This window comes from Halteromyces radiatus (assembly GCF_025201355.1).
Source record: "Halteromyces radiatus strain CBS 162.75 chromosome Unknown BX664scaffold_8, whole genome shotgun sequence".
NCBI classification, from domain to species: domain Eukaryota; kingdom Fungi; phylum Mucoromycota; class Mucoromycetes; order Mucorales; family Cunninghamellaceae; genus Halteromyces; species Halteromyces radiatus.
Genome location: NW_026251694.1, coordinates 346600 through 372126, shown reverse-complemented (window position 1 = coordinate 372126; position 25527 = coordinate 346600). Strand labels below are relative to the sequence as shown.

At 33.4% G+C, this 25527-nt stretch overlaps 12 protein-coding genes across 12 annotated transcripts; 8 read left to right on the top strand and 4 right to left on the bottom strand.

Annotated features, from left to right (window-relative positions):
• Nucleotides 1–418: 418 nt before the first annotated feature.
• On the bottom strand, nucleotides 419–2127 carry BX664DRAFT_268955 (uncharacterized protein; the record flags this gene model as incomplete). The annotated part of the gene is made up of 4 exons (XM_051541028.1): nucleotides 419–758; nucleotides 1044–1389; nucleotides 1468–1804; nucleotides 2008–2127. 4 exons carry the CDS (start codon nucleotides 2125–2127, stop codon nucleotides 419–421), a joined length of 1143 nt encoding a protein of 380 aa, XP_051396973.1.
• Nucleotides 2128–2458: 331 nt separating this feature from the next.
• BX664DRAFT_340368 (uncharacterized protein) lies at nucleotides 2459–3542 on the bottom strand. Its single transcript, XM_051546810.1, has 5 exons — nucleotides 3161–3542; nucleotides 3051–3100; nucleotides 2955–2986; nucleotides 2784–2892; nucleotides 2459–2701 (listed from the first exon to the last, which is right to left on the bottom strand). Exons 1-5 carry the CDS (start codon nucleotides 3453–3455, stop codon nucleotides 2540–2542), a joined length of 648 nt encoding a protein of 215 aa, XP_051396972.1. The 5' UTR covers nucleotides 3456–3542; the 3' UTR covers nucleotides 2459–2539.
• A 141-nt stretch (nucleotides 3543–3683) lies between these two features.
• Nucleotides 3684–6813, top strand: BX664DRAFT_340367 (glucose inhibited division protein A-domain-containing protein; the record flags this gene model as incomplete). Its single annotated transcript, XM_051546809.1, has 14 exons — nucleotides 3684–3873; nucleotides 3975–4070; nucleotides 4140–4195; nucleotides 4330–4498; nucleotides 4565–4741; nucleotides 4811–4923; nucleotides 4988–5097; nucleotides 5179–5255; nucleotides 5333–5449; nucleotides 5532–5867; nucleotides 5929–6109; nucleotides 6195–6401; nucleotides 6462–6522; nucleotides 6613–6813. 14 exons carry the CDS (start codon nucleotides 3687–3689, stop codon nucleotides 6727–6729), a joined length of 2004 nt encoding a protein of 667 aa, XP_051396971.1. The 3' UTR covers nucleotides 6730–6813.
• Nucleotides 6814–7362: 549 nt separating this feature from the next.
• Nucleotides 7363–9980, top strand: BX664DRAFT_193677 (uncharacterized protein). The gene is made up of 3 exons (XM_051540083.1): nucleotides 7363–7425; nucleotides 7482–9305; nucleotides 9392–9980. The coding sequence occupies exons 2-3, from the start codon at nucleotides 7614–7616 to the stop codon at nucleotides 9866–9868; spliced, it is 2169 nt and encodes a 722-aa protein (XP_051396970.1). The 5' UTR covers nucleotides 7363–7425; nucleotides 7482–7613; the 3' UTR covers nucleotides 9869–9980.
• Nucleotides 9981–10625: 645 nt separating this feature from the next.
• BX664DRAFT_352573 (thaumatin) lies at nucleotides 10626–11384 on the top strand (the record flags this gene model as incomplete). Its single annotated transcript, XM_051547682.1, has 2 exons — nucleotides 10626–11242; nucleotides 11333–11384. 2 exons carry the CDS (start codon nucleotides 10626–10628, stop codon nucleotides 11382–11384), a joined length of 669 nt encoding a protein of 222 aa, XP_051396969.1.
• Nucleotides 11385–12003: 619 nt separating this feature from the next.
• Nucleotides 12004–13373, top strand: BX664DRAFT_340362 (uncharacterized protein). Its single transcript, XM_051546808.1, has 3 exons — nucleotides 12004–12320; nucleotides 12372–12598; nucleotides 12677–13373. The coding sequence occupies exons 1-3, from the start codon at nucleotides 12086–12088 to the stop codon at nucleotides 13274–13276; spliced, it is 1062 nt and encodes a 353-aa protein (XP_051396968.1). The 5' UTR covers nucleotides 12004–12085; the 3' UTR covers nucleotides 13277–13373.
• A 1024-nt stretch (nucleotides 13374–14397) lies between these two features.
• Nucleotides 14398–15182, top strand: BX664DRAFT_340359 (PIG-X). Its single transcript, XM_051546807.1, has one exon. The coding sequence runs from the start codon at nucleotides 14438–14440 to the stop codon at nucleotides 15119–15121; it is 684 nt and encodes a 227-aa protein (XP_051396967.1). The 5' UTR covers nucleotides 14398–14437; the 3' UTR covers nucleotides 15122–15182.
• Nucleotides 15183–15353: 171 nt separating this feature from the next.
• BX664DRAFT_340358 (putative vacuolar sorting-associated protein) lies at nucleotides 15354–17962 on the bottom strand. The gene is made up of 8 exons (XM_051546806.1): nucleotides 17891–17962; nucleotides 17624–17790; nucleotides 17465–17563; nucleotides 17217–17399; nucleotides 17053–17121; nucleotides 16548–16988; nucleotides 16143–16449; nucleotides 15354–16074 (listed from the first exon to the last, which is right to left on the bottom strand). Exons 1-8 carry the CDS (start codon nucleotides 17931–17933, stop codon nucleotides 15398–15400), a joined length of 1986 nt encoding a protein of 661 aa, XP_051396966.1. The 5' UTR covers nucleotides 17934–17962; the 3' UTR covers nucleotides 15354–15397.
• Nucleotides 17963–18551: 589 nt separating this feature from the next.
• Nucleotides 18552–19329, top strand: BX664DRAFT_268189 (uncharacterized protein; the record flags this gene model as incomplete). Its single annotated transcript, XM_051540981.1, has 3 exons — nucleotides 18552–18761; nucleotides 18857–19027; nucleotides 19096–19329. 3 exons carry the CDS (start codon nucleotides 18552–18554, stop codon nucleotides 19327–19329), a joined length of 615 nt encoding a protein of 204 aa, XP_051396965.1.
• Nucleotides 19330–20470: 1141 nt separating this feature from the next.
• BX664DRAFT_366788 (uncharacterized protein) lies at nucleotides 20471–21225 on the top strand (the record flags this gene model as incomplete). Its single annotated transcript, XM_051548539.1, has 4 exons — nucleotides 20471–20546; nucleotides 20619–20819; nucleotides 20899–21001; nucleotides 21078–21225. 4 exons carry the CDS (start codon nucleotides 20471–20473, stop codon nucleotides 21223–21225), a joined length of 528 nt encoding a protein of 175 aa, XP_051396964.1.
• An 803-nt stretch (nucleotides 21226–22028) lies between these two features.
• Nucleotides 22029–23789, bottom strand: BX664DRAFT_268515 (uncharacterized protein; the record flags this gene model as incomplete). The annotated part of the gene is made up of 5 exons (XM_051540999.1): nucleotides 22029–22205; nucleotides 22283–22690; nucleotides 22768–23211; nucleotides 23287–23518; nucleotides 23569–23789. 5 exons carry the CDS (start codon nucleotides 23787–23789, stop codon nucleotides 22029–22031), a joined length of 1482 nt encoding a protein of 493 aa, XP_051396963.1.
• A 208-nt stretch (nucleotides 23790–23997) lies between these two features.
• BX664DRAFT_380560 (uncharacterized protein) lies at nucleotides 23998–25442 on the top strand. Its single transcript, XM_051548907.1, has 7 exons — nucleotides 23998–24118; nucleotides 24175–24374; nucleotides 24435–24465; nucleotides 24585–24591; nucleotides 24643–24743; nucleotides 24817–25081; nucleotides 25148–25442. The coding sequence occupies exons 1-7, from the start codon at nucleotides 24061–24063 to the stop codon at nucleotides 25338–25340; spliced, it is 855 nt and encodes a 284-aa protein (XP_051396962.1). The 5' UTR covers nucleotides 23998–24060; the 3' UTR covers nucleotides 25341–25442.
• Nucleotides 25443–25527: the final 85 nt, after the last annotated feature.

The following is a 25527-nucleotide window of genomic DNA, read 5'->3' as shown; positions in this document are numbered from 1 at the left end:
AAAAAAAAAAAAACCTCAGCTTTAGTCTTTTCATTTATGATTTTCTCAACCCGCCAAGAAATTATGGTGTGTACGAGTTTGTTCTGTGTGTGTAACCTGTTCATTGATAGAAAATAGTCAAATAGAAAAAATACAATCTTTTGCATGATCTATTGTTATTTGTAAACTTTTTTTAATTTTATTTCAAATAGGTGAGGGGTGTACAACATATGAAGAGAGGGAAAAAGGGAGCAAAATAATAATAATAATAATAATAATAAAAGTAATGAATTAATAAAAAAAAATAAAAAAAAAGGAAAGAAAGACAAAGACATCAATATAAAAAGAAGAGAAAAATATGAAAGAATATATATATATATATATAATTAGACTAAAAAGAAATAAAAAAAAGATCAGGTAGAAAAGTAGAAAAAAGAAATCATGTATGAGAGTTCCAATCAACAGAAGTTTTGTCGGTCAAACCAAGGCAGAATTCCATATGAGAAGATATAGGATGAGGTAAAACACTTCGAATAGCTTGGCTAAGAGGAAATATACGTTCACTTGTTGGATCAGCAATGATGATTCGTTTGCCAGGTGGAGGAGGAGAACTAGTAATATCGGTTTCATCCAATAAATGACGGAAAGTGAAGGTATCAGTGATGGCCAGATTTCGAATAAAATAGATACAAGGTTCGTCTGACGGCATACTTTTCAATGACACTGTTTCAATTTGAATAGGTGGTGGATGCATAGGTGGTAATGGGGAAGTAGGTGAACTTTGTTGTTGTTGTTGCTGTGGTGAAGGTGGAAAATGAGATGAAAGTTGTAATGCTAATGATGATGATGTAGATGATGGATTTGCATTGTTGTTACTATGATGATGATGATGATGTTGTTGTTGTTCCAATTGTAGTTGATGATGACGTAAATTAAAAGAAGATGTTGGAGGAGGAGATGGTTGATGATGATGATGATGATGATGAAAGTGATATTTAGATGACGTGCCACTAGAAAGATGAAGTTGTTGTTGTAAAGAATAAGATAAAGAATTCAAAGAGGACGTATTTGATGATTGTTGTTGCTGTACATGTTGTTGTTGCTGTTGTTGAAGAGGGGGTAATTGAGGTACTAAATAAGAAGATGGTGGTGAAGATATCGAAGTTGGATGTTGTTGAAGTAAGGGACCAGTTCCATATAATGGAGTTGAGGCACTAGAATGTGGTGGTTTGATGGATGCTAATGGTGGTGATGACATTTTTGATGCAGTATTGTTGTTAGTTCGTTTCCTTTTATATGAAGTAGATGGACCCATCATAAAATCTGAAGGTAAAGGTGATGGTAATTGTTGAGGTGATAATCGTTGTTGTTGTTGTGATAATTCTTTGACTTTTGCTGCTAATCCACCACCTATTTCGATTTTTCTTCCAGGTTGCGATATAGTTGATGTTGGAGTTGTGGTACTACTACTATTATTACTACTACTACTTGGTGCTGTTAAATCCATTGGTGTATCAATATAATCCGGTGGTGAAGGAGGTGATGATGTATAATTGTCCCTTTCCCGCCTTTTCTTGGCCCTGTACAACGTTGAACTATGTGCCTTGCAAAGTCCTACTTCTGTTTGATTGGATAGACCCACGACCTTATTAGTATTATCTCGATAGATAGCGTGTGCATTTTCTTGAAGCCATTTCATAGTAAAATCATAATCATCTTTATCAGTTGGGTTGAGTTTTTTAGCTCTAGAATCCAATCCACCTTCTGGTAAGTTCTTTCCACGACGAGGTTGTACTTCTTCACAAATACAGTCGATAGCGTAATTCTATTTCAGTTTAAAGAAATAAAAATAAAAATAAAAAAATAGTTAGTTCATGGTAACTAAAAGATGAAGAAAATATATATAATATTCTTTTTTCTACCTTTGAACAAGTAAAACATATAGCACAAACAGCACAAGCATTCTACCAAAAAAAAAAAAAAAATATAGGAATTAGTTAAAAAAAAAAACGATATATTTATAATTACCTTTCTTAAAGGTAGAATACGTTGATCATGTCGTTGCTCTAATGGTGGAAGAGTCGGTGATGATCTTGGTGATAAATCGGAAATGACTTGAGCAAGTTGATACAAATGGTTATCTGTCATGAAATAATTGAGTATAAAAAAAAAAGGTTATGTATATAATAAAGTTGATATATTTTTATATATAAAAGTGGTATATAATAAGAAATGACAATAAAAAAAAAACAAAAAAAGAAAGAAAAAGGAAAGAAAAACAAGGAGTAAAAAAAAAAAAAAAAAAAAATAAGGGGAAACGGGGATGAAAATATTAAAAAGCAAGTTGTTGCGCAAAATGCCTCTTAGTAGCCACTTTTTGTTGGCACTGGGTGGGAAACCTTAATCAACCCCTTTCATCATCCTCTTTTGTTCATCAAAATCTAAACATTAAAAAGGGAAATTTGTTATTGTCACACATTTTGTTTATATTCAATATTGGGTGAGAAATCATCATCCTTCTTTCAAATTTTATTGTTTCACACAAATACACAAAACAAATCTATACTAATTCTACCATCCAAACGAATTCTGCTAATGCTACTGTATCTAATGTTCTATCTTTTACTATAACTTCAGTATGAATTTCATTCTTGCCATTAAGATCTTTTGGTAAACTATATTCTGATGTTGCTGTTAATAATCCACGAGCTTTCTTTTCATACTTTTTTTTGTAATCCAACAATAACAAGAAAAAACAGGATAAAGTGAGAACATGATAAAAACATATGCTTTTCTCTTATTACCTTGATATTCATTGATATTAAAATCGCACGATCTTTTGTTTTCAAATTCGTCATTAATGCTAATCCACCTACAGTTTCTGCAAATGTAGCTAAAGCAGTAGCATGAATACTATTAATATATATATATATTAGTAACTATCAAACTAAAATAATAATAATAATATGTGTTACCTTTTGAATGGATTTCGGTTTTTATGATGGTCCTAAAAAAAGAAGCAAAAATGAGATTTTTTTTTTGTTGTTATATATCTTTTTTGGGTCACTTACCCGCATGATAGCTGTACAAAACCCACGTGACAATGACTGAACGCGAAGTTCTAATATATAATAAAGAATCAAATCATTTTTTTTTTTTCATATAAATTTTTTTATCTTACCAATAGATTTAGCATATGGATCATTTTGACCTAATAAAAAACTAAATACCCTGGATCGTAGAGGTTTGATAATAGGTTTTCCAAGTTTTTCCCAAACAACTAGAGGTTGTCGAGCATTCCGGAGACTGAATATCAAATATAAAAGATAGATAAATGCCAACCCTAGTATACTAAAGGTCAAGCGTGAAAATACAGTCCATTCCAAAGTCAAAACTACTTGAGTCAAATGAAGTGTTGCTTGTACATGACTATAAAGTGCATCAACTAAAGGTGATATCGAATTAGTAGTTATCATGTTTGATAATAATAATATATATATAATATAAGAGAAGATAAATAATAAAAAAAAAAGAATAAAGACCTTTCAATAAATAAAAAAAAAAAAGGAAGAAACAAGGGAGTTGAACTCTTTGCCTTTTTAAAAAATTAAAGAGCGCCATTTGAAAAATCGAGTGCTCATGTCAAGCCGCACTCTATTTTTTTTTTCTCTTTCTCTTCTTTATTATTATTATTATTATTTTGATAGATGCATCGCCATTGTCGCCCCTGGTTATTACGTACAAGGAAACAATATCTACGTTCTTATTCCACTATTACTCCCGATTACGATGTTGTTGTTATAGGTGGTGGTCATGCTGGTACTGAAGCTTGTACTGCTGCTGCTCGAGTAGGTGCAAGAACCTTATTGATCACACAGAATCCAGATACCATTGGTAAAAAAAAAAAAAAAAAAAAAAAAAAATGAGGGTCTTTTGATTTATATATATATATATATATATATATTTTTCTGATTCAATTTATTATTACTTTCTAGGTGAAATGTCCTGCAATCCTTCATTTGGTGGTGTTGGTAAAGGTGTACTTGTTCGAGAAGTCGATGCTCTTGACGGTGTTTGTGGAAGGATCTCTGGTAAACTGTTATTATTGTCTTTATTTATTTATGTACTAATCTCTTGAATTCATCTTAACTCTTCAATAGATCTTTCTGGTATTCAATTCAAAGTGTTAAATCGATCAAAAGGACCTGCTGTTTATGTAAGTTGATATCATTTATCTAAGGATAATTTTCAGAGAAAATGAAATAGATCGACACTATGAAAATGGGAAATTAATCAATGGTCTATATATATTATCTATTTATGATGATGATGACAATGATGATAAATTAGGGACCAAGAGCACAAATTGATCGGGCCTTATACAAACAACATTTGCAAGCCTATTTGAAAGATTATCCGAATTTGACCATAAAATCTGGTAGTGTAGCCGACTTGGTTTTGGAAAACAATAATACTCATTCTACGAAAGGACAACAAACGGTACGAGGTGTACGATTAGGTAATATATCTATAGATAACGATATCGCATTCACATACTAAACAGACATATCAAAATTTGGATTAGAAAATGGTCAGGTAGTGCGAACTCCTAATGTAGTGATCACAACTGGAACCTTTTTGGGTGGGGAAATCCATTTGGGACTGAAAGTTTGGCCTGCAGGACGTATTAACGAAAATCCATCAATTGGTCTTTCAAAATCATTACACAAGGCTGGTTTTCAACTGTCAAGATTGAAAACAGGTATATAAAATAAAGGGAAAAAAAAAAGAGGATTATTGGTCTATACGGACTTACTTTTGTTTATTATAGGAACACCGGCAAGATTGGATGGTCGAACAATCAATTATGAAGGTCTTATTGTAGAAAAAGGAGATCATCCTCCGTCACCATTTTCATATTTACATAAAACAGTACCATACGCAGTAAGTACAAAATGTAAGGAAGATATGATACATGTATTGACTCATCATCATTTTTATATATTAGGATCAACAAGTTTTATGCCATCAAACTAGAACCAATCCGGCTGTACATGATTATATAGAAAAACATTTTGATCAGAGTATTCATATACGAGAAACGGTGCAAGGACCAAGGTAAGAAAAGAAGAAAAAAAAAATAAAGAAAGAGAAAATAAAGGTAAAGAATACTCCATATTTAAATACCTTTGTTTATAGGTATTGCCCATCATTAGAAAGCAAAATCAAACGATTCCGTCACAAGTCAAGTCATAATATCTGGTTGGAACCTGAAGGTATATATAATATATATATATAAAATAAAAGAAAGAATTTTTTTTTTCTGATTGACGATTTCTGTCAATTTCCGTAGGTTTGGACAGTCATCTGGTTTATCCGAATGGAATTTCAAATACCATGCCTGAAGATATTCAAATCAACTTTTTACGAATGATTCCTGGTTTAGAAAAGGTGGATATGGTTCGACCAGGTAAGGGAAATGAAAAAAGAAAAATATAATGATTGATTGATTGAAATATTCATATTTTTTTTTTAAAAAAAAAATTTTATAGCTTACGGTGTTGAATATGATCATGTTGATCCACGGGAATTACGATCTACTTTGGAAACCAAACGTATTGAAGGTTTATTCATGGCAGGACAAATCAATGGTACAACAGGATATGAAGAAGCAGCAGCACAAGGGATTATGGCAGGCATCAATGCTGGATTACGATCATTGGGTCGACCACCATTTATACTAGATAGATCAGATGCATATATTGGTGTTCTAATTGATGATTTGATTACCAAAGGTGTAAAAGAGCCTTACCGTGTCTTTACTGCAAGATCAGAATATCGATTATTATTACGTGCAGACAATGCAGATATGCGATTAACAAGAAAAGGTAAGATTTTGATTATGTACTATATGTGAAACTTTAAACTCGATTGATTCTACTCTTTTAGGTTATGAAGCAGGTGCCATTGGAAAAGATAGATGGTCTCAATTTATAGAAACGGAAACAAAATTGATGAATACAATGAATCTATTAGAAGAAACCAAGATGACAGCAAATAAATGGGCTACCTTTGGAATCAAGCCTAATAATGCGACAAAAACAAGGAATGATCATGGTTCATTAAGAAGGTATACAAGAAAGAACTGAGCTTCAAGCGGTATACTAATATGATGATGTTGTTCTTATTACAAATGTTTAAAATATTTGAAAAAGTGGTATCGATTTATTGTCATGGGCAGGTATTACATTGGCAGATTTTACTCAGGTATTACCATCCTTGAAAGACTTGGAACCCTCTTTGACAGAACGAATAATGATTGAAGGACGATATAAACCTTTTTTAAAACGTCAACAAGCTGAAGTCGAAGCATTAAAAAGGGATGAAAACTTATTATTGGACATTGATTTAGATTACAACAGGTAAAATATTTATAAAGTTTATTTTTCTTCCATTGATTCATTTTTTTTTTATATACGTAGTTTGAATCAATTATCTAACGAGATTCGGAATAAGCTTGCTATTGTGAAACCTGAAACGTTGGTAAGATTTTTTTCCCTTATTTTATTATCATAGTTATTTTGACTCATTTTTTTTTTCTTTTCTTTTCCTTTCGTATGAATCATAATATAGGGTGCTGCGAAACGAGTGGAAGGAATGACACCTGCTGGAATGATTGCTTTACTAAAATATGCTAGAAGGGGAAGATCCACTACTGTTACACCACTGGAACGACAAACAGTTGCATAGAATCGGTGTCCCTCATTGTCTTCTTTTTTAGTTTAGATAATAATACCTTATTATTTAAAAAATATTATATCACATTCATAGCATATATATATATATATATATATTAGAATAAAGTTATTAAAAATTTTGAAAAATGATAGAAATATATGGATGGATATAATATATATATATATATTGTTGTATATGTATGATGTATATTGATGTACAAGTAGTGTGTAAAAGTATGTGTGACGCAGTAAAGCAATAGATATGTGTTTGTGTGTATTTGTTACATTTTCCTCCCCCCTCCCCCCAAATTCTTTTCTTGCGCTGTTATAATATTTTTTTGTCAGTTTTTTACCATTTTCGCACTTCTTTCCTCTTCCCTTTTTTCCCTTATTCTCTCACCAGGCCTTATTTTATTACCTTTTTACAACCGTTTCCCCGATTATTTTTGATGGAAGTGGATCAATCGTCCCAGCAAGTTCGGCCTTTTGTCTATATACAATATCCTTCCGCCAGACCTATTCAACACTTTTCTTCTTCATCTCAATCCACTTTCTCCGTTCAACAACCAGTTACAGCTTCTACTTCCGCCCATACTACTAATCAGCAACAATCTCAACAACAACAACAACAACAACAACAACAACAACAACAGGATAATCCATCACCTCCAAAACGAAAAAGACAACAAATTGGTTATGCTTGTGATAGGTAAGTTGTATAAAAAAAAATATGAATGGTAAGTGTTGATAAAAAAACTAATCCAGTGTATTCTTTGATAAAATAGATGCCGGGAACGCAGAGTCCGTTGTGATAGGGGGAAACCAACTTGCGGACAATGTGACGGAAAGTATGATTGTATCTACAGCAATCATGCATTAAGATTAGATAATGTTTCTATGCGACAAAAAATGGATGATATGCAAGCAACTGTCAAAAGGATGTATGAAATACTTACACGAATGGAAGATGATTATAAAGAAACAATACCTCAAATACAACAACAACAACAACTACAGCAACAATTGAATCATCATGCTACGACAACCAACTGCATTGCAACAAACTCAACTTATTCATTACCGCTTTCACCAGATAGCTTTATGAAGGATAAAATATCATCATCGGATTTATCACTTTCTGTTCCTTTAGATGAACAAACATCATCAACAGCACCACCTGTCGTTCTTTATAATCAACATCCTACTATTGTTGATTGGGCTAGCGGAACTGGTTGGCATATCACTACAAACAATGGTCTTACTTCTATTCATACCAATATTACAAGCTATGAAGATTTACGTGATGCTGTTCGCCGAGCTCTTCAGATGACATATCACTTTCAAGGTCCTCCTTTATTTACCACTCCTACTTCTCCAAACATTCCTCTATTTGCAAGCGATCTACCCTCTTTTTCCGCCTTTGAAAGATTGGGTCGAATTTCATCACATTCATCTTCCTTCTCAAACACTAATGAGTCATCAACATCAGCATCAACAACATTAGCAGCATCAACAGCACCAGCATACTCATCACCGTCATCAGCATCTTCTTCATCACCAACACCAGCATCACCAGCATCAACTTCCTCATTTCCATCCTCGTCTTCCTCATCCATGGCCTCTTCTACTTCAACTTCCAACAACACCGATCATCTATTGGAAAAAGATGTCATGAGTCGATTGATCCATCAACATCATCAATGTGGGTTCCCTATCTTGGTCAATCCTGCCAGATTCGAACGACATTATCAACAAGGGGAATTGAAACCTGTTGTCCTTTCCTCCATCTTTTGCCATATTGCACCTCACGCTTGTATATACCATCCTTATCTTGTCCATCTTCAAGATTTTCGTACATTGGGCGAACGATTTTATGATCACTCACGAACTCAACTTGGTCTCTATGATCAATCCAATCTCTCCAATATTCACCAACGAACACTATTGATTGCATATGATTTGGACTTGGGTCGTGTACGTCGTGCCTTCATCCATCTTGGTGTGGCCATTCGGATGTGTTTTGCCTTGGATCTTCATCGACAAGAAGGTTATGTCCATTGTACCTCTCCCTTTGAACGTGAACAAGCCAAACGGGTATTTTGGACAGTATGGTTTTTTGACTCGATGGTACCTCACTTCTTTGCCCAACCTTCAACGATCCGTAGTGAAGATATCAAGATTGAAGTCCCTTGTGTACTTTCTAATTTTGATCCCAATGAAACCGACCAAACTCGCTTTGCCATCAGTATCATTCATATTCGTCGCCATGTCCATAACGCCAAATCCCTTCGCTCCTTTTACAAAAGTTTACCTGAATCCAGTCGTTGTCACCGTATGTCTTCTTCTTCCATTCAATCTGCTTCCCTTTGGGCTCGTCGTACCTTTTTCTGTGTCTTGTTGGATTATTGTCTCTCATGGATGAACTTGTACCGACCTCATCTTCCCAAACCCAAAGCCATCCGACGTACTTCTCAAGCTGCTTTTGCCATGTTATCTCTATTTGCTTGTTGGTTCCGTTCCAATGAACATTTTGATTGCTTCTTTCGACCTTATTTATTTCATTATATGAGTATCATTCAAGTATTCAAGGTAAAAAAAAAAAAAAAAAAAAAAAAAAAAAAAAAAAAAAAAAAAAGTATTTATTGTATATATATTTTACCCTTTTATAATTATAGGCAAATATTACTCAAGAAGATGGACCAAGATCACCCATGCTTGTGGCACAAAGTCAAGCAGCACTTGTAAAGTTATTCCATATGTATCGCACAACGCCAACTTACCGTTCATTTGAAGAAAGTCGACTGGAAAAGGATATGCTGGCATTTTTCCATCGACATGAAATCGTGACTTGGGCTCAGCTGCAGTATGGCGATCATCAAGAACCTGATCCTACATGTCTGGAGGAACTGATAGATGACCCAGAAGATTCGGATTACTGCGGATGGAGCATTTTTAGTGTACCAAAAGATGGATTTAACAATTCGGATTACCACCATTACAACAACAACAGTAAGAACAAGAATAATGGTAGTGAAGGTAGTATCAGTGGTGGATCAACCGTCTCCTCTTCCTCAAGTCAAGATATGATGATGGATTATTCAAATACAACAACTCAATTCGCACCTTTACAAATGGAAATGGATTATTTTTGAAAAAAAAAAAAAAGAATTTTTTTTGTTAGTTTATTCCTTCCCTTTTTATTTCTTTTCTCTTTTACCCATTTATTATTATCATCGTTATTAGTATTATCATTATTATTATTACTATTACTATTATTATTATTACTATATGTATCTTGTTGTATTTACTTTTCTCCCTTTACTCCCTACAAATAAAAAAAAATATGGTTGTTCATGGGTGCTTTTTATGATTCTACTAGACTAGGCTTTGATTATATGTATATATATATGTGTATGGGGTGTATAGGTAGATCTTACATGGATGATGGATAAAAAAAAAAAAAAAAAAGGATATTGAACAAGGGTTGGTGAAGGGGTATTGATAATATCCCTACAAGTAAAAAAAAAAAAAAAAAAAAAGATACATTCTTATTAATTTTGAAGTATACACAGGCTTTACATCAGCGGAGTCTTGTTGATGGATGATAGACCCCTTTCCTCTTCATCCCCCCATCACCCTAGTAACTTGCTTTATAGTCATATAAACATGGTTGTTTATTCAGTGAACCCATTCTATTTACAAGGATTCCAAATGTAACCCATCATCATCATTTCTTTTTTTCTTTTTTTTCACTTCTATTCATCATAGAAATTATTCCTTCTTTTTTTTTTTTTTTTTTTTTTTCCTTTTGTACTTACCCATATAAATTCTACCCAACTCCAAAAAAAAAAAAAAAAAAAGATAATGATGATCACACGATCCCTCATTCCTTTTTATATAATAATAATGATGATTGTTTTACTTGTTATTGAACCCGTTCAGGCAGGCACACGATCGATCACAGTGAAAAACAATTGTCCAGAGAAGATTTCGATTGGGGTACTGACAAATGGTAAAGCAAATCCAGATCAACGATTTGATTTGACACCACAAGGCACACGTACGATCAGTGAACCGGATACATGGGGAGGTCGTTTGTTTGGTCAACCGGAATGTGTAGGAGCAGGTAACAATGGACCTCATTGTGGGAATGCTGGTGCCAGTAATCCAGCTACCTTGGCTGAATTCTTTTTTAAGGGAGCTAATGGTGCTGATTACTACGATATCAGTCTGGTGGATGGATATAACATCCCTGCCTCCATCTCTCCACAAGGAAAAGGTGGTTCAGGAAAGGATTGTGGGACTTCTAATTGTCAAAAATTGCCCAATTGTCCTCCCAATCTGGCTATCAAGGATGGCTCTGGAAAAGTCATTGGTTGTCAATCCTCTTGCTCCAAAACAGGGAATCCTCAAGACTGTTGTGTTGGTCAATATGATGGTCCCGATAAATGTAAACCTGATAAACAAGCTGATAACGTTAAAAGTGCTTGTCCTGATAGTTATAGTTTTGCTTATGATGATCAAACGTAAGTTAAAAAAAAAAAAAAAGAAATATATTTTCCAAAAACAGGTGGCATGACCTTTTTTTTTTTTTTTTTTTTTTGTTCATTTCATAGATCAACTTTTAGTTGCAGTAATCCTACTGGATATACTCTCACTTTTTGTTAAACAGAAAATCATTCTCTATACAACTTGTAAATTTTTTTTTTTTAATACATACTATATAATATTAATAAAAACAATGGGATTGATAAAAAAGGAAAGGGTTTCATTCGGGGATTGCAAAGAGCTCTCATGATTGGATAAATGATTGGAAGTGAGGGCCAAGGGTGAAAAATTTCTCGGTAATATATGACCGAGATCATATCATTTATCATTATTATTATTATTATTCCATCTCCGAAGCTATGTTTGGTTTATCGAAGGTAAAAAAAAAAAAAGGAAGGATCATTATGATTAATAAGAAAAGAAGATAAATTTATTTTTGTTATTTGTCATTTCTTCTAGAAAAAAAAAAAGAAAAAAGAAAAAGAAAAAGAGAGATGAATGACAAAAGGATGACTGAGTGGATGGATAATCAAAAGTGGAAAAATTAACTTTGCATGATTTTGATTTGTGGCTGTTTTTGGCTGAATCATCTAAGTTAATGGATTGCTGACAAATTTCGAGAGAGAGAGGGGATATCAAAAAAAAAAAAAAAATTATGCGTATGGCGGCAATATATCTTCCCGCCTGCTTATATATTCAGACCTGTCACACGGTTCGCCCCCCTTTTTTTTTTAATTTTTTTTTTTTTTGTTATTTTCTCTTCTCATTTTTTTTCTTCCCTTCTTTTCTTTCTTTTCTCTTTCTTTTTCTTTTTCAAGTTTATGACTATAACGAAAACAACAGATCCTCTTCTCAACAACGAACCACATTCTCCTCTTACTAATTGTACTTCGTTGCCTCAAAAGCGACCACTCAATGACGACAGTCCTATGCTGACTAAAAAGAAACAATTATTCATTAAACGATCCCGAAACTGTACCAACTATACCCAAGCTTGCTTATTATTACACGCTATAGAAATCAATAGAAGACAAGTTCTAAACGCTCGTTGTATAGGTAATAACCACTAATATAAATATATGTTTACTCATTTTTTTTTTTAAATAGCTCATTTAGCAAACTTTGTTGTCAAAGCATGGGAAACAGATCCGAACGAAACCAAAGTACGACATTTATATCAATTGATGCAAAGTCTTTTATCCACTACAGGTATCAAACAAACCACATTGGAAACAGCTTTGGTTACTTTTTGTCGAAATACTGCTTCCACTCCTACGCCCTGTCCTAGTGTCACATTACTAATAGCCATCAGTTACATAGAAAGACTAAACAAGGTATTAAGAACAAAAACAACCTTATTAACGGTTGAACAAGATTGATTTCTTACCTTTTTTTTTTAATATTTATTTTAGAAATACGATATCATTCGAGGAACTGTTGGTTGTGGATCAAGATTGATCATGGTTGCTTATCTTATGGCTGCCAAATTCTTGCACGATAATTTACGACTCATTATCCATGTTCCAGCAACCAATCCATCACCATCGTCATCGTTATCAATACCATCAACAACAACAACGACATCAATACCATCAACGTCAATATCTTCGTCATCAACCTCACATCCAGTGACCGATTCTTTAGTAGAAAAGTCATCATCCACACTTCCAAGCTCTCCACCAACATCACCAAGTCAATCATCTGGCAATAATATCTTCATGAGCTCTTCTTCTTCGACTCAACAAACATCAAGCGAACCACCTCTTACACCTCCTCATCCCTCGACCAAGATAACCACTAGGACACCCAATGAACGCAATTTACGGATCATGCGATTGGAACTTGAATTCTTACACTTTTTGGATTATGATTTATCAACTCCAGATCCTGCTAGATTGGTACGATGGGCCCACACTTTTGATACCCCACCAGTTCCTGTAGATGATTGTACATCGGCTGATGAAGGAGATGATGAAATGGACGACGACGATGATACTTGTTCATTGGACTGATTCATAAACACTACCCTCTTTTTTTTTTCTTTTAGTATATATTTTTAGTTTGACTAATTCCTTTTAAATAAAAAAAAAGTTTCCTTTTTTTTTCTTCTTTAACTTTTTTTGTACATTCTTTATTTGACAATGATTATCTTTTTTTTCTTTTTTTTTTTTTTTTTTTTATTTGGAGGATGGACGGATGACTAATCAAAGAATTTGTTTTGGAGGATGAATGGCTGTGTTATTTTTTTTTTTTATAACTTCTTGACAAGGTGCTGTTTTAATTTTTTTTTTTTTTTTTTTTTTTTTTTGCCAAGATCCTGTTTTGTGTTGAAGAAAACGCGCTTATGATCCTGGTTATTGTAGCTTTTGTGAATGATTCCATTTCCTGATTTTTGTCATCATCGGATAAGCTACTTTTGGTTAAAAAAAAAAAATTGGGCGGAGACGACTTCATTGGTCCCTCACTATATTTTCTTTTTTTTTTTTTTCCAATCCGTTTGTGATCATGTTTCTTCTTTTGAAGTTCCTTTTTATTCTTCCCAATGTTAACGTTCTTTGGACTGATGATCTCCAATTATTAGTCATCACTGATTTTTTTCTTTGGAAATATTCTTGTCAATACTAATACAGTGGATGATGGCATTTGAAAAATAGAAAGGACAGTGGATTCATGTTTTTTTTTTCTTTTTTCTTTTTTTTCCGATCCATCAGCCAAACTTTAGCTGTAAAAACCAATTGTCGAGGAGATCATCAAGCAATTTTTGGGAAAATCGATGAATTTTTCTAGTTTTTATTGCACAAAGATAAACGATAAAATGGGATGAAATGATATTATACGTTTTTGAGGGGAATCTAATGCTAGTCATTTTATTGGATGATGATTGAATGAACGATATTGACCTTTATTTTTTTAATTTACGTTATACATTGATGAAGTATCAGTTATTATTAAGACAAGTGAAAGATTTCATCTATGTTCAGTCCTAATTTCGTACGATGATGATCTTTTTTCAGTGAATTGGAAAAGTAATGCAATCGGTGGATGACTCAATAAGGGCGAAAGACAATTTTTCATCTTTTTATTCTTCCATCACCGCTCCTTTTCTTTTCTTTTTTTTTTTTTTTTTTTTTTTTTTTTTTTTGTTTTTGTTTGAATTCAACAGACCGAGTATCATGGCTTCATACCCTACACAATGGACGACGATATCACAGGCCAATAGTTTCCATCCTCATCTTATTACCAACATTGACTTGACCGATGATTCTTTCTTAATGTCATTATTACCGGAATCACCAGAGCAATGGTCTTGTAGTTTAGATGTTATATACACGCTCCCACCCAGTGTGTTTGTCGATAGATATCAACTGAATGATACACTCGGAAGATCCTTCTTTGTGCATGGACTAGATGATTTGGAGTCACCTTTGGAACACGTGGATCATCAAGATACCTGGGTGATTGTTCGACCCTCACCAAATATACAGATAGATCTCCCTGTTCATCTACGATACCAAGCTCCTGACCGCTCATTGACCCATCGTCTTATACATATCCAACAACCACGCGTAGGATGGTCATGTCACCATGGTAACAAGAAACCAACACTTGATCAAACGTTCGACTTTTTCTTCTCACGATCTCAAAGTCTTACTTGGATTCAACTACCTTCTAATTCTTCTTCACATGATATCTCTCTACAAGTCCCTGTTGGCAACACAACCGATGCTTTTCTAGTTCAATGGGGAACTTTCTTTACCATCCTTCTCGGTACTGCTTGGATCTTACACGCTACTCTTTTTGCTGTCAAGAAACACCGTCGTCATGAAGCCAAAGGCAAGCGAAGGAAATCGGAATAATACTCTTATATAGTGTAGTAGAGAATCATCTTTTTATATCTTATTACTTTTTTTTTTGTAATCAATAAAACAGTATTCATCTATGTTGGATTATTTGAAAATTATTTTCGAGTAAAAAAAAAAAAAAAAAAAAAAGAAATTGATAAATGGAATAGATTTTATTGAAATAGATAATAGTGATAATAGTACTAAAAGGATGATGGCAAAGGATAAAAAAAAAAAAAAAAAAAAAAAAAACTAACAAAATAAATAAAGAAGTTGATTACAGCAAGAGGATCAAAGATCAATCAAAGGTGCTTCATAGGCAGGTTGTTGTTGTTGTTGCTGCTCCTGTTGTGTCGATTGCTGCTGCTGTTGTGGAATTTGAGAACCGGGATGATATTGTCTTGTAGTTGTTTCTTGGTATCCTTGTATAGGGGTTTGCTGGTAGTTTCCTGATCCATTCACAGTTATTTGTTGTGGTGGATATCCTGAAGGAGGTTGTGATGGTTGTTGTTGCTGTTGTATGGGTTGATAATACAGTTGTTGCTGTTGTTGTTGTTGTTGTTGTGGGAGCGAAGCGACAGGATGATACTGTTGTTGAATATTTTGAGTAGGACTAGAAATCGACGGATAAGATGATTGATAAGGCTGTTGATTGCTTGTAGTAGAACCAGAGACTGATGGATAAGATGGCTGATAAGGTTGTTGTTGTTGATATTGGTCTGATGAAGTATTGCCATATTGAGACAAGGATGGTGGTTGTACTGTAGGATATAAAGAATTGGATGTTGTAGGCGTCGTTGATGTGGTTGATGATGTATAGATTGTTGGAGCTGCTGATGATGAATAATACGTGGATGGAGGAATTCTATCAGTAGTACGAAAATGAGCCCCTGATACACGTTGTTCCAGTAACTGATCATATGCTTTGACCGCCATATTCATTTTTTCATGCAAGTCGACGAATATACCTAATAAATCATATATATAAATAACAAAATGAGTTCAATGATTTGCCATCAGAAATAATTACACATACGATGTTTCCGATCAGTTTCATCCAGGTTCTTCACCAATTTTGGTTGTAGAGTTCCAATTTGAGTGTATAATTTGTTGATTTGAGGGTCTCGAGAAATATCACCTGCTGCAGTGTGAACACGTTCCACCAATGTTGAGAAGAGTTGAATATTTTCGATTTCCACAGTAGAAAGTTCATCACGGTTTCGAGTTCTAGTATTGTAAGTTTCTTGCTGGCGTTGAGATACAGTGTTATTATTGATTTCCATATCACGTAGTGATGCCGCAATAGCTGCTGCCAAATCTGGATCATCCTCTTCTTCAGTTGTCTAATAGTAAATGAGATTTTGTTGAGTATATGATTTCTTCTATTTCCAAAGTTTTTTTTTTTTCTTTCTTTTTTTTTTTTTCTTTTTTTCAAAATTACCACTGGTTGTACTTCTTGTCTCTGTTCCTGTTTCAGTTGTTGAGAAGGTGTATATCCAGCGCCATAACTATTTTTGCGAGCTTCTTCTTCCTTAAGTGATAATTCGATAGCTTTTTTCATATCTTCATCAAAATCATCATCTGTTGCTTGCGCTGTTGTTGTTGTCGTTGTTGTTGTCGTTGCTGAAGTTCTTGGGATCGAGCGATTGGCAGTGACTGATTCAGGGGTATCCGAATATTGTTGCAAAAATGCCGGTATAGGTGCAGCTGCTGATCCAAAGGTAGAGGGTATAGTGTCCTTTTTAGCAACCTTGGCGAGTTTCAATTTGATATAACATCCATCACAGACACGTACCTCTTCAATGATGGCAAGATGAGGAAGCGACATATTTTTTGAAGAACATTGTTGACAAAAAGTTTTACCACATTGACGACAATGATGCTATAAGAAAAAACCACTTGGTAAGAATTCTCTTTTTTTTTTTTTTTTTTTTTTTTTTGAATACCTTTCGATTGGTCATGGTAAATGGAGTACGACATCGTTCACAAACATCCGAATCAGTCCATTCAGGGGCCTAGATAAAACGATAGAGAAAGAAAGAGTTTGTTGCCAAGAAAAATAAGTCAAAAATCCAATACCTTAGTTGATTTTCCTTTTATATCATCTTACCGCAGAAGTTTCCAAGAGAATAGCATCAACAGAATCAGTCATGGGAGGGAATACGTAACCTTCTGCTTGAAGGAGATAATAAGTGTCAGTCATATAACTAAGAGTTGGTTTTCCTTTTGCAGCTAATCCCCAGGTTTGCACGATAGATAATATCTTGTTTTTGACGTCTATATTGCAACCAGTCTATGAATATTGTTAAAAAAAAAGGTGAGTTCTTTTAATATTAATATTGTATTATTTAAGCTTACCGGACTTCGTAATAGTGAGACTAATTCATCTATGAATTCTCGGCTTGCAATTTCTCGTACAAAGGCATCACCACTATTCTTCACACAGGTATCCGTCAACTAAGTAAATAAATAAAGAAATAAGTTTCAATGGATCAGGAATAAAATGAAAATACATACGTTAAGAGTAGCCAAAACGACGTTTGGATTCTTGTGAGTGAGCCTTCGCTTTAGAGATCTCATAGCATCCTTACTATTGACCTTTTTACTTCGTATTTCATCACTGATTTCCAAATGAAGAGCCAAGTTTTCTTGTCCAATAGGAATATATTCGGAAGTAGCTTTATCTAGTTGAGTAATAAAATAAAATAAAATAAATCATGGTTAAACTTGTAAAACTAGAGAAGGAATTTCGATTTGGTAGGTATCTAGTTATATTAAACTTACCTATAAGTTCATCCAAAGGATTTGCACCCCACCATAAAGACATGTTCGTTGATAAATATATAAAATAATGTAACACGTAAAAGAAAGAAAGAAAGAAAGAAAGAAAGCGAGAATAAGGAAAATTGGCTTTGTCTTGGCGACTGAGATTGAATGTGATCATGAAAGAGAAGCTGCTCGTTTCATCCACAGCCACGCGCTCATAACTTTTTTTTTTTGGCGTTTTCGTTCCTTTCTTTCTTTCTTTCATTTATATGAGCATTGTCCTCTTATTATGAATCAGCTTGATGGCTTAAAGAAAAACAAACGTTTAAGCTTATCTCTGAATAGAAAACGTCACAATGCAACACAACCACTGGACTCATTACCTGCAGCTGAAGTTACCAAACACTCTCAGCATTCTTTGAACGAAAATTGTATCAACGACATTATCTCTAACGATCCGTCATATGATCAAAACAACACCTCCATGAAAGTTGAAGAAGCCAAGGAACATGATAATGACGGCTACGACGATGACGACGACTGGTTTTATTCTGATATAGATGAATCTTCATTGACACCCTACAAACCTACTCCACTTTCAACGACAACGGATACGGTATTCAATAATGTGCTTGATGAAACTGCTCGATTGGAATCTTTATCCGTCTCTGAGAATAATATGGATGATGATTTTGTTACTACTACGACTTCTACTGATACTGATTTGGTTACAACGAAGGAGTTTACTATCGCAACGGACAAAATAACTTCCAATTCAACTGAAGCAACTATAAAGAAACCAACTTTGAAAGGTGAAGATGTATTTACAGAAGCTTGTGTGAAAACTTGGCAAGGATCTCGTATCAAGGCATGGGAAGGTCGTTACTTGGTAGGGAATTGATGAATATACCGCATGATGGTATCCTTTTTTTTTTTTTAAGAAAAACTTATATTATTTTTACCTTGTTTTCTTTTGCATGATAGAACCCTGAAGGATATTATTACCGATTTGTTATTCCAGGTGAAGGACAACAAAATGGTGGATGGTCAAGTAAAGAACATACATTATTCATGAATCGTTATCAAGAGTGGATATCACATGGATGGAAAATTGGTGCTTCTTGGGGACTATTTAGTAAAGGTATTCCTCATCGTGTAAGTCTTGATGATTTCTTGTCCATTTTTATCCTTACGATATGATGACTTATTAACTATTTTACTAGGTCGGATATCAATGTATGAACTATTATCGAAAACTCTTGGAAAAGAAAACTTTAAAGGATGATTCCTATGAAATTGTGGATGGCAAATTGAAACAAACACGAAAAGACAAGGCTCCTCCAGGTGATGTGCCAGACACTGATCTTGGTCCTGAATGGGATCACGAAGATGTCAAGGAAGTCGAAAAGAATGTCAATTTATGGTTAAAACAATATCACCAACGATCCGGATGGTAAGTTAAAATGCATTATTATACCATCTCGATCAAGAACATACTCTGACGAGTAGCCTATTTCGTTTTATTTTTGTCATAGTGATGCAACAAGACCGACTCCAAAGCCAAAACCATTACCGAAACCACGAAGAATCACAACAAAGACACAACGAACGAATCGAATCGCAAGTATGGTAAGAAGTCAACATTTACACAAACGGCCTACTTTTGTTGATGATGATAACGATGATGATTTTGTCATGTTGGATACAATGGAACCGGAACAAGCATATTTAGCACCACGAGATTGGGATCAAGAATGGAAGGAACGTTTAGATACATACAAGACATTTTGCAAGTAAATCGAATTAAAAAAAAAAAAAAAAAGAGAAGGATGCATTGTTTTTGGGGATACTGAATTTTACCTCTTTATTTTTATTATTATTATTACTATTATTTCCATTTCCAAAGGCCATATCAAGACAAGGATGTCCGCTACAAATATTGGCTTGCGAAACAAGAATGGCGACGAGGACTCTCTACAACAGAAATGTAAGCATACCCAATGAAAAATAATAACAGTAATATATATATCGAGTCATGATACAATCTGTTAATCACATTATTTTTTCAGGATGATGAATAAAGAAATGCTAGCATTCCAACAAAAGAATTTGTCAACCGAAAACAATACACCAGCACCAGCACGACAACAATTATCGTTATCACGATTTTTTACTGGGGTCAAAAAGGTCAAAGTGGATACTCCTGATGAATTGATACATTTGACTCGTATACCAGTCGATTTATATAGTGGAGTTAAACAAATTCTACCTCTTATAGACAACTCAAATGGAAAACAAAAGGACGATGACAATGATTTGAAGGCACACTATTACGAAGTGGATGATATGATGGAATGTTCACAGTATTTGGAAAACTCACTTGGATCTGAACAAGTCGATAGTACGCAATCACAAATCGAAGGACTTTTGGTGGATCCCCCATGGGAATTCATTCTTGAAGATGGTAGAAATGATGGATCATGTCATTGGAACTTGCATCAAGTCGTAAGTTTTGGAAAATAATCTTACCATATTTTGTCTAACAAAATATTTAATCGACTATGATAGAGAGACCTCATGGAGAAAGTATTGCAACGGATGTCAGCGGGGCTCGTTTTCATGTGGACACATAAACTTATTCAAGCTGACGTGGTGCGGATGATGTATAGTTTGGGTAATATAAGGAAAAAAAATAGAAATCATACTTATTTACATAGAAACTAATATTCATTTATTATTCGTATAGGTTGCAAATATGTTGAAAATTTGGTATGGTTCAAAAAGTCTGTTAACAATGTACCTCTGGATCAACCTAGCCCATATTTCAGCTCTACCAAAGAAATCCTGTTAATGTTCAAGAAGGGTGATGGATTTGAATTACGACATCAACGGACAGCAGATGTGATTATTGATTTTGAACAACCAGCATGTCGTTGGATCCATGAAGGTACGTATAAATATAAATAAATAAATAAAAAATAATAAAAGATAAAATTCTTACTTATCTAATTCGATATATCATTTAGAATATACTGAACCCAAACCACAAGCTGTCTTCGATATGATTGAAACTTTACTACCCAAGGCAGGATATGATGAACAATTGAAACGTGGACGACTTGTTGAATTGTAAGCACGTTTCTTTTTTTTTTTATAGAATGATAACAGTGACGAATATTCTTACTTAATCGTTTTTTTTTTGTAGATGGGCCAAACGATCATCCAAACGTCGTGATGGTTGGATTGCATTTCATCAACGGAAAACTACAAGTATTACCTCGACTGATCCAATGGAAACTGGAATGGAATTAGATGATGAAAACAATACTGACACATTTTGTATATCCCCTTGATTACTTTAGTATATTCCTTTTGCACACATTCATACTTTTATATATACATGCATACATACAAACATATCACACATACATTGAATAAAAAAAAAAAAATAAACTTTATTTATTTTCTTTATATACACGATATGAGATGATAAATCTACATCTAATCAATTTGAATGAAGAATGTCGAGTAATGATCGGGTGACTTTTTGAATATTATCTATATCAAAAAAAAAGCAAGTCAATATCACATTTTATTCGAAGAGCAAACTCCATTATACCTTCCACATCCGCCAAAGAGACATCCTTTTTCGCTGCTACCAAATAGATTTCGCTGTAATCGGATGGATCAAAGGGAATATGTTCATCTACAGGTGATTCGTCAGGAGGTGCTTCATGATCATTATTCTGGTGAGTTTTATCTTGATCATCATCATGGTATTTCTTCCGGAGCGAGCTACGGGATGGTAAATGACTATAAATACGTTTGCCCACAATCCAATGATTAAGAGTCGATCGGGTATAGATTTCATCTGTCCGAGGAATAGCATCAAAGTCATCTTTCACATTTAATATTTGAAGTAACATCTCATTTGACAAGGGTAATCCGCCAAGAAATTGTTGTTGTTCTTGACCAGTGGTAGAGGTTGTCATTGTTCGTATCATCACACGCCCTTGTTGATCCACAATGGTTGATTTCATATTCAATGTTGTATTGTCATAATAAAAGCATTTGTAATGTTTTCCCAAATTGAGTCTATAATAAGAAGAATAAAAGTTATTATTATTATTATTATTATTTTTTAAAGAAATTGTTCTTACGTTCGTTTTTCTCCCTCTTCAATATTTTTCCAGATAGCAGATACAATTTGACTCATTCCTTGTTCCAACATAAATCGTTCCAAAGAATGATAAAAGTCAATGTCTCGTACCAAATCATCCACGTCTTGTTCATAGGAGGGTAATAGGAAAGACCATACAAGATTACTTTGATCCTACATTTTTTTTTCCCAATTTCCGAAAAGTTAATAAATCTATTTTTTTTAAAAAAAAATGATTTTCTTCTTAATACCTTGTAGATAATCAATATGTACTCTGACAATATATCAGGATCTGGTTTTGTTGTATCATCTTCTTCCACAATAGGATAACTATTCAGGTAAACGCGGACAATATCTTCCTTTGTAACATTGATATCGTCACCATTGAGATCATGCACAATAGAATCTACCATTCCAGTTAGAAAGACACCTTGACAATGATGAGTGTTTTGATCAAAAGATTCTGTAACAGGTGAAGATGGAGCAGTTGGGATATCAGTCGGTGGAGATAATAATGCATCACTTGTAACAGTAGTGGTAGTATCAGCAACAGGTAATGAGGTATCTGTTGTAGTAGAGGAAGAAGTCTTGCTGAAATAGTTAAATATATGTGCTTGAGATAACGATTTGGTCAATGCTTTGAGAGTGGTTGTTGTTCCCTATTCTCCAAAAAAAAAAAAAAAAAAAATTAGACAGGAAAATAGTCATAGCCATCTATTATTTATCCCATCTTTACCTTTTCCTTCTTTGTACTGCTTTCATTTTCCTTTTGTTTAGCTGAAATATTATCCTGTTGGATTTTGTATGCTTCGACACGTTTCAAGATATATTTCCGTAATGATCGTACATCTAAAGATTGAAGTGAGAGAGAACGATAGATCAAAGAGCCTTCATGATCAAGAACCAACATATGACTGATGAGAGAATTGAATTGTTTTTGAACTGAAAGATCAAGATGATGGATATCAAGATAATTGGATCTTACAATTGGTTGTGATGGTATCCCATTGAAAACAGCACCAAAAACCATAGAATCTAATCGATCAAAGTCCCAATGCCAAATCCAACTTGAGAAGAATTCTTCAATAGCATGCATCAAAGTTCTTGTTTGTTGTCGATTTGGTTTTGAATTTGAATCATCATCTCCATAGAGTATAGATGTCATTGTACCATTTAATAACTAAAACAAAAAAGAAGAAAAAAAAAAAAAGAAAAAGATAAGAGTTTATGCAGATTCTAACTAGTTTTGTATTACCTTGAACTGTTCATAACCAATTTGAAGAATAGAAGAAAGTGCACGATCATTAAGTTCAGTATCTAAATATTCAGTGACCAATTTTTCTTTTCCTTTAGGATCCTTGATTTGTCGTCGTAAGATACCAAGTTCAACACACATATGAATCCAAAAGCCAGGTTCAGGTTGTAAAAATACCATACGGTTTCTTTGTGAGTGAACATTTTCAGTAGAACGTGAGACTGAAAAAGCACTAAATAAAAAATGAGTTTTTGTTTTAGAAATATTATTTATTATTTTTACCTAGTGACATTAACCAAAGCTTGAGCAAGGCCTACTTGTTTCATTTTAACATCAGCAGGAACCACCTTTTTGGCTGTATAATAAAGTATTTGATCTTTTGTATTTTCTTCAGAATGACATAAAGATGGATTATATACACAAAAGTAAGAAAGCATAGGAGGAGTTCTTCCTAAAAGAGGTCCATCATCGGACTCGATCAAAGTAGAATCAAAATCTGGCATTTGAATGATAAGAAAGAAAAAAAAAAAAAAAAGGTTACAATTTCCCAGGCCCCATAAAATGGTATCCGCTGACTCTTTATTGCTCTCTATCTCAAAGCGGGCATCAAAAAAGCGCTAACAAACAAAAATATTATATTATATATCTTGGGCAGGAATACGATGAAACTCTTTTCTTCCTTTCCTTTTTCTTTTCTTTTTTTTTTTTTTTAGCCCTTATCTTCATCTATTTTTATTATATATATATATATATATTTTATATTTATTATTTAGAATGCTTATTAAAGAATACCGTATAGTTAATCCTTATACTCAAAGTGAATATCAAATAGGTAAATAAATAAATAAATAAAATATGGAAGATGACTTAAACTTATATTTATTATAGGTCAGTTATATGCTACAGCCATGGCTTCAAAAGAACAAACTGGTGGTGGTGAAGGTGTAGAAGTATTGAAAAATGAACCTTATGAAAAGGAAAATGGAGAAAAAGGTCAATACACATATAAAGTCTTCCACTTGGCGTCCAAAGTTCCTTCCTATGTTCGTGCTGTGATTCCTGCAAGTGCATTGGAAATATATGAAGAGGTAACAAATAAACATAACAAAAATTATAATATATTGAACATTTTATTATTATTAATTTAGGCTTGGAACGCGTATCCTTATTGTAAAACAGGTAAAGAAATATCGCTATTGCAAACTTTCAACCTTTTTTTTTTTTTTTTTACTGATATTGTTATCTATTTTTTTTTTCTTTATTCAATAAATTTTAGTTTTGACGGTACGAAAAACAACTTTTGACATATTTTGATATTTATTGATTGATTTGATTTTTATTTTATTATTATTGTTAGAATGGATACATGAAAGAAAGTTTTTCAATTACTTATGAAACACTTCATGTAGATGGATCTCGTGGGGAATTGGATAATGCTCTCAATATATCAAGTCAAGGTAATATAATAATAATAATAATAATAAATAAAGAGAAAACTAAAATGCAAGTTTATTTTTTTTTTTTAAATAGATCTTGCTAAGCGAGAAGTGATTCATATTGATATTGCCAATGATCCTATTGATACCTCCGAATACAAACCTGAAGAAGACCCCAAATATATTCATTCTTTTAAAGCTGAACGTGGTCCTTTGGTGGGTGATTGGATTAAAAATTGTGAACCTGTGATGACTTGCTATAAGTTAGTATATATTGAATTCAAATGGTTCGGTCTTCAAACAAGAGTGGAATCATATTTAGCTGGTGCAATTCGTGGTATGTTTACCAAATTTCATAGGTATGATATATATATAACATTATAAATGAAATTATTCATTGATTTTTTTTTTTAAAAAAAAAATAGACAATTGTTTTCTTGGTTGGATAAATGGTATGGCATGAAAATGGAGGATATTCGTGAATTAGAAAAACAAATTAAAGCAGAATTGGATATTAGACGAAATGCAGGTCTAGATGGTACCTCTGTCTCTTCTAAAAGTGGCAACCTATCAAGCAGCAAACAGTCTTCCTCTAGTTATTTATCAACTAAAGAATAATTTTTTTTAGAAATAGTATAGTTTAGTAGTTGTTTATTTTACATTTGATTTTTTCTTTTTTTTTTGATATATAATAAAGAATATACTTTTTTTTTTTTTACTTTTTCTTCTTTGGGATCTGAAAAATATACATATATATATATATATATATAAATGCGTGAGGTCTAGTTTGTAGCACGAGATTTAT

What these genes read in the sequence shown, in the direction of transcription:
- BX664DRAFT_340368 (XM_051546810.1), bottom strand. Translation starts at nt 3,455, where the DNA reads ATGATAACTACTAATTCGATATCACCTTTAGTTGATGCACTTTATAGT. An exon ending in TCCATATGCTAAATCTATTG is followed by an intron (nt 3,101 to 3,160) that starts GTAAGATAAAAA and finishes ATTATATATTAG; the next exon opens with AACTTCGCGTTCAGTCATTG. An exon ending in TTTGTACAGCTATCATGCGG is followed by an intron (nt 2,987 to 3,050) that starts GTAAGTGACCCA and finishes TTCTTTTTTTAG; the next exon opens with GACCATCATAAAAACCGAAA.
- BX664DRAFT_193677 (XM_051540083.1), top strand. Translation starts at nt 7,614, where the DNA reads ATGCGACAAAAAATGGATGATATGCAAGCAACTGTCAAAAGGATGTAT. An exon ending in GTATCATTCAAGTATTCAAG is followed by an intron (nt 9,306 to 9,391) that starts GTAAAAAAAAAA and finishes TTATAATTATAG; the next exon opens with GCAAATATTACTCAAGAAGA.
- BX664DRAFT_340362 (XM_051546808.1), top strand. Translation starts at nt 12,086, where the DNA reads ATGACTATAACGAAAACAACAGATCCTCTTCTCAACAACGAACCACAT. An exon ending in TCTAAACGCTCGTTGTATAG is followed by an intron (nt 12,321 to 12,371) that starts GTAATAACCACT and finishes TTTTTTAAATAG; the next exon opens with CTCATTTAGCAAACTTTGTT. An exon ending in ACATAGAAAGACTAAACAAG is followed by an intron (nt 12,599 to 12,676) that starts GTATTAAGAACA and finishes TATTTATTTTAG; the next exon opens with AAATACGATATCATTCGAGG.
- BX664DRAFT_340359 (XM_051546807.1), top strand. Translation starts at nt 14,438, where the DNA reads ATGGCTTCATACCCTACACAATGGACGACGATATCACAGGCCAATAGT.
- BX664DRAFT_340358 (XM_051546806.1), bottom strand. Translation starts at nt 17,933, where the DNA reads ATGTCTTTATGGTGGGGTGCAAATCCTTTGGATGAACTTATAG. An exon ending in GACAAGAAGTACAACCAGTG is followed by an intron (nt 16,450 to 16,547) that starts GTAATTTTGAAA and finishes ATTTACTATTAG; the next exon opens with ACAACTGAAGAAGAGGATGA. An exon ending in TGAAACTGATCGGAAACATC is followed by an intron (nt 16,075 to 16,142) that starts GTATGTGTAATT and finishes ATGATTTATTAG; the next exon opens with GTATATTCGTCGACTTGCAT.
- BX664DRAFT_380560 (XM_051548907.1), top strand. Translation starts at nt 24,061, where the DNA reads ATGCTTATTAAAGAATACCGTATAGTTAATCCTTATACTCAAAGTGAA. An exon ending in TCAAAGTGAATATCAAATAG is followed by an intron (nt 24,119 to 24,174) that starts GTAAATAAATAA and finishes TATTTATTATAG; the next exon opens with GTCAGTTATATGCTACAGCC. An exon ending in TCTCAATATATCAAGTCAAG is followed by an intron (nt 24,744 to 24,816) that starts GTAATATAATAA and finishes TTTTTTAAATAG; the next exon opens with ATCTTGCTAAGCGAGAAGTG.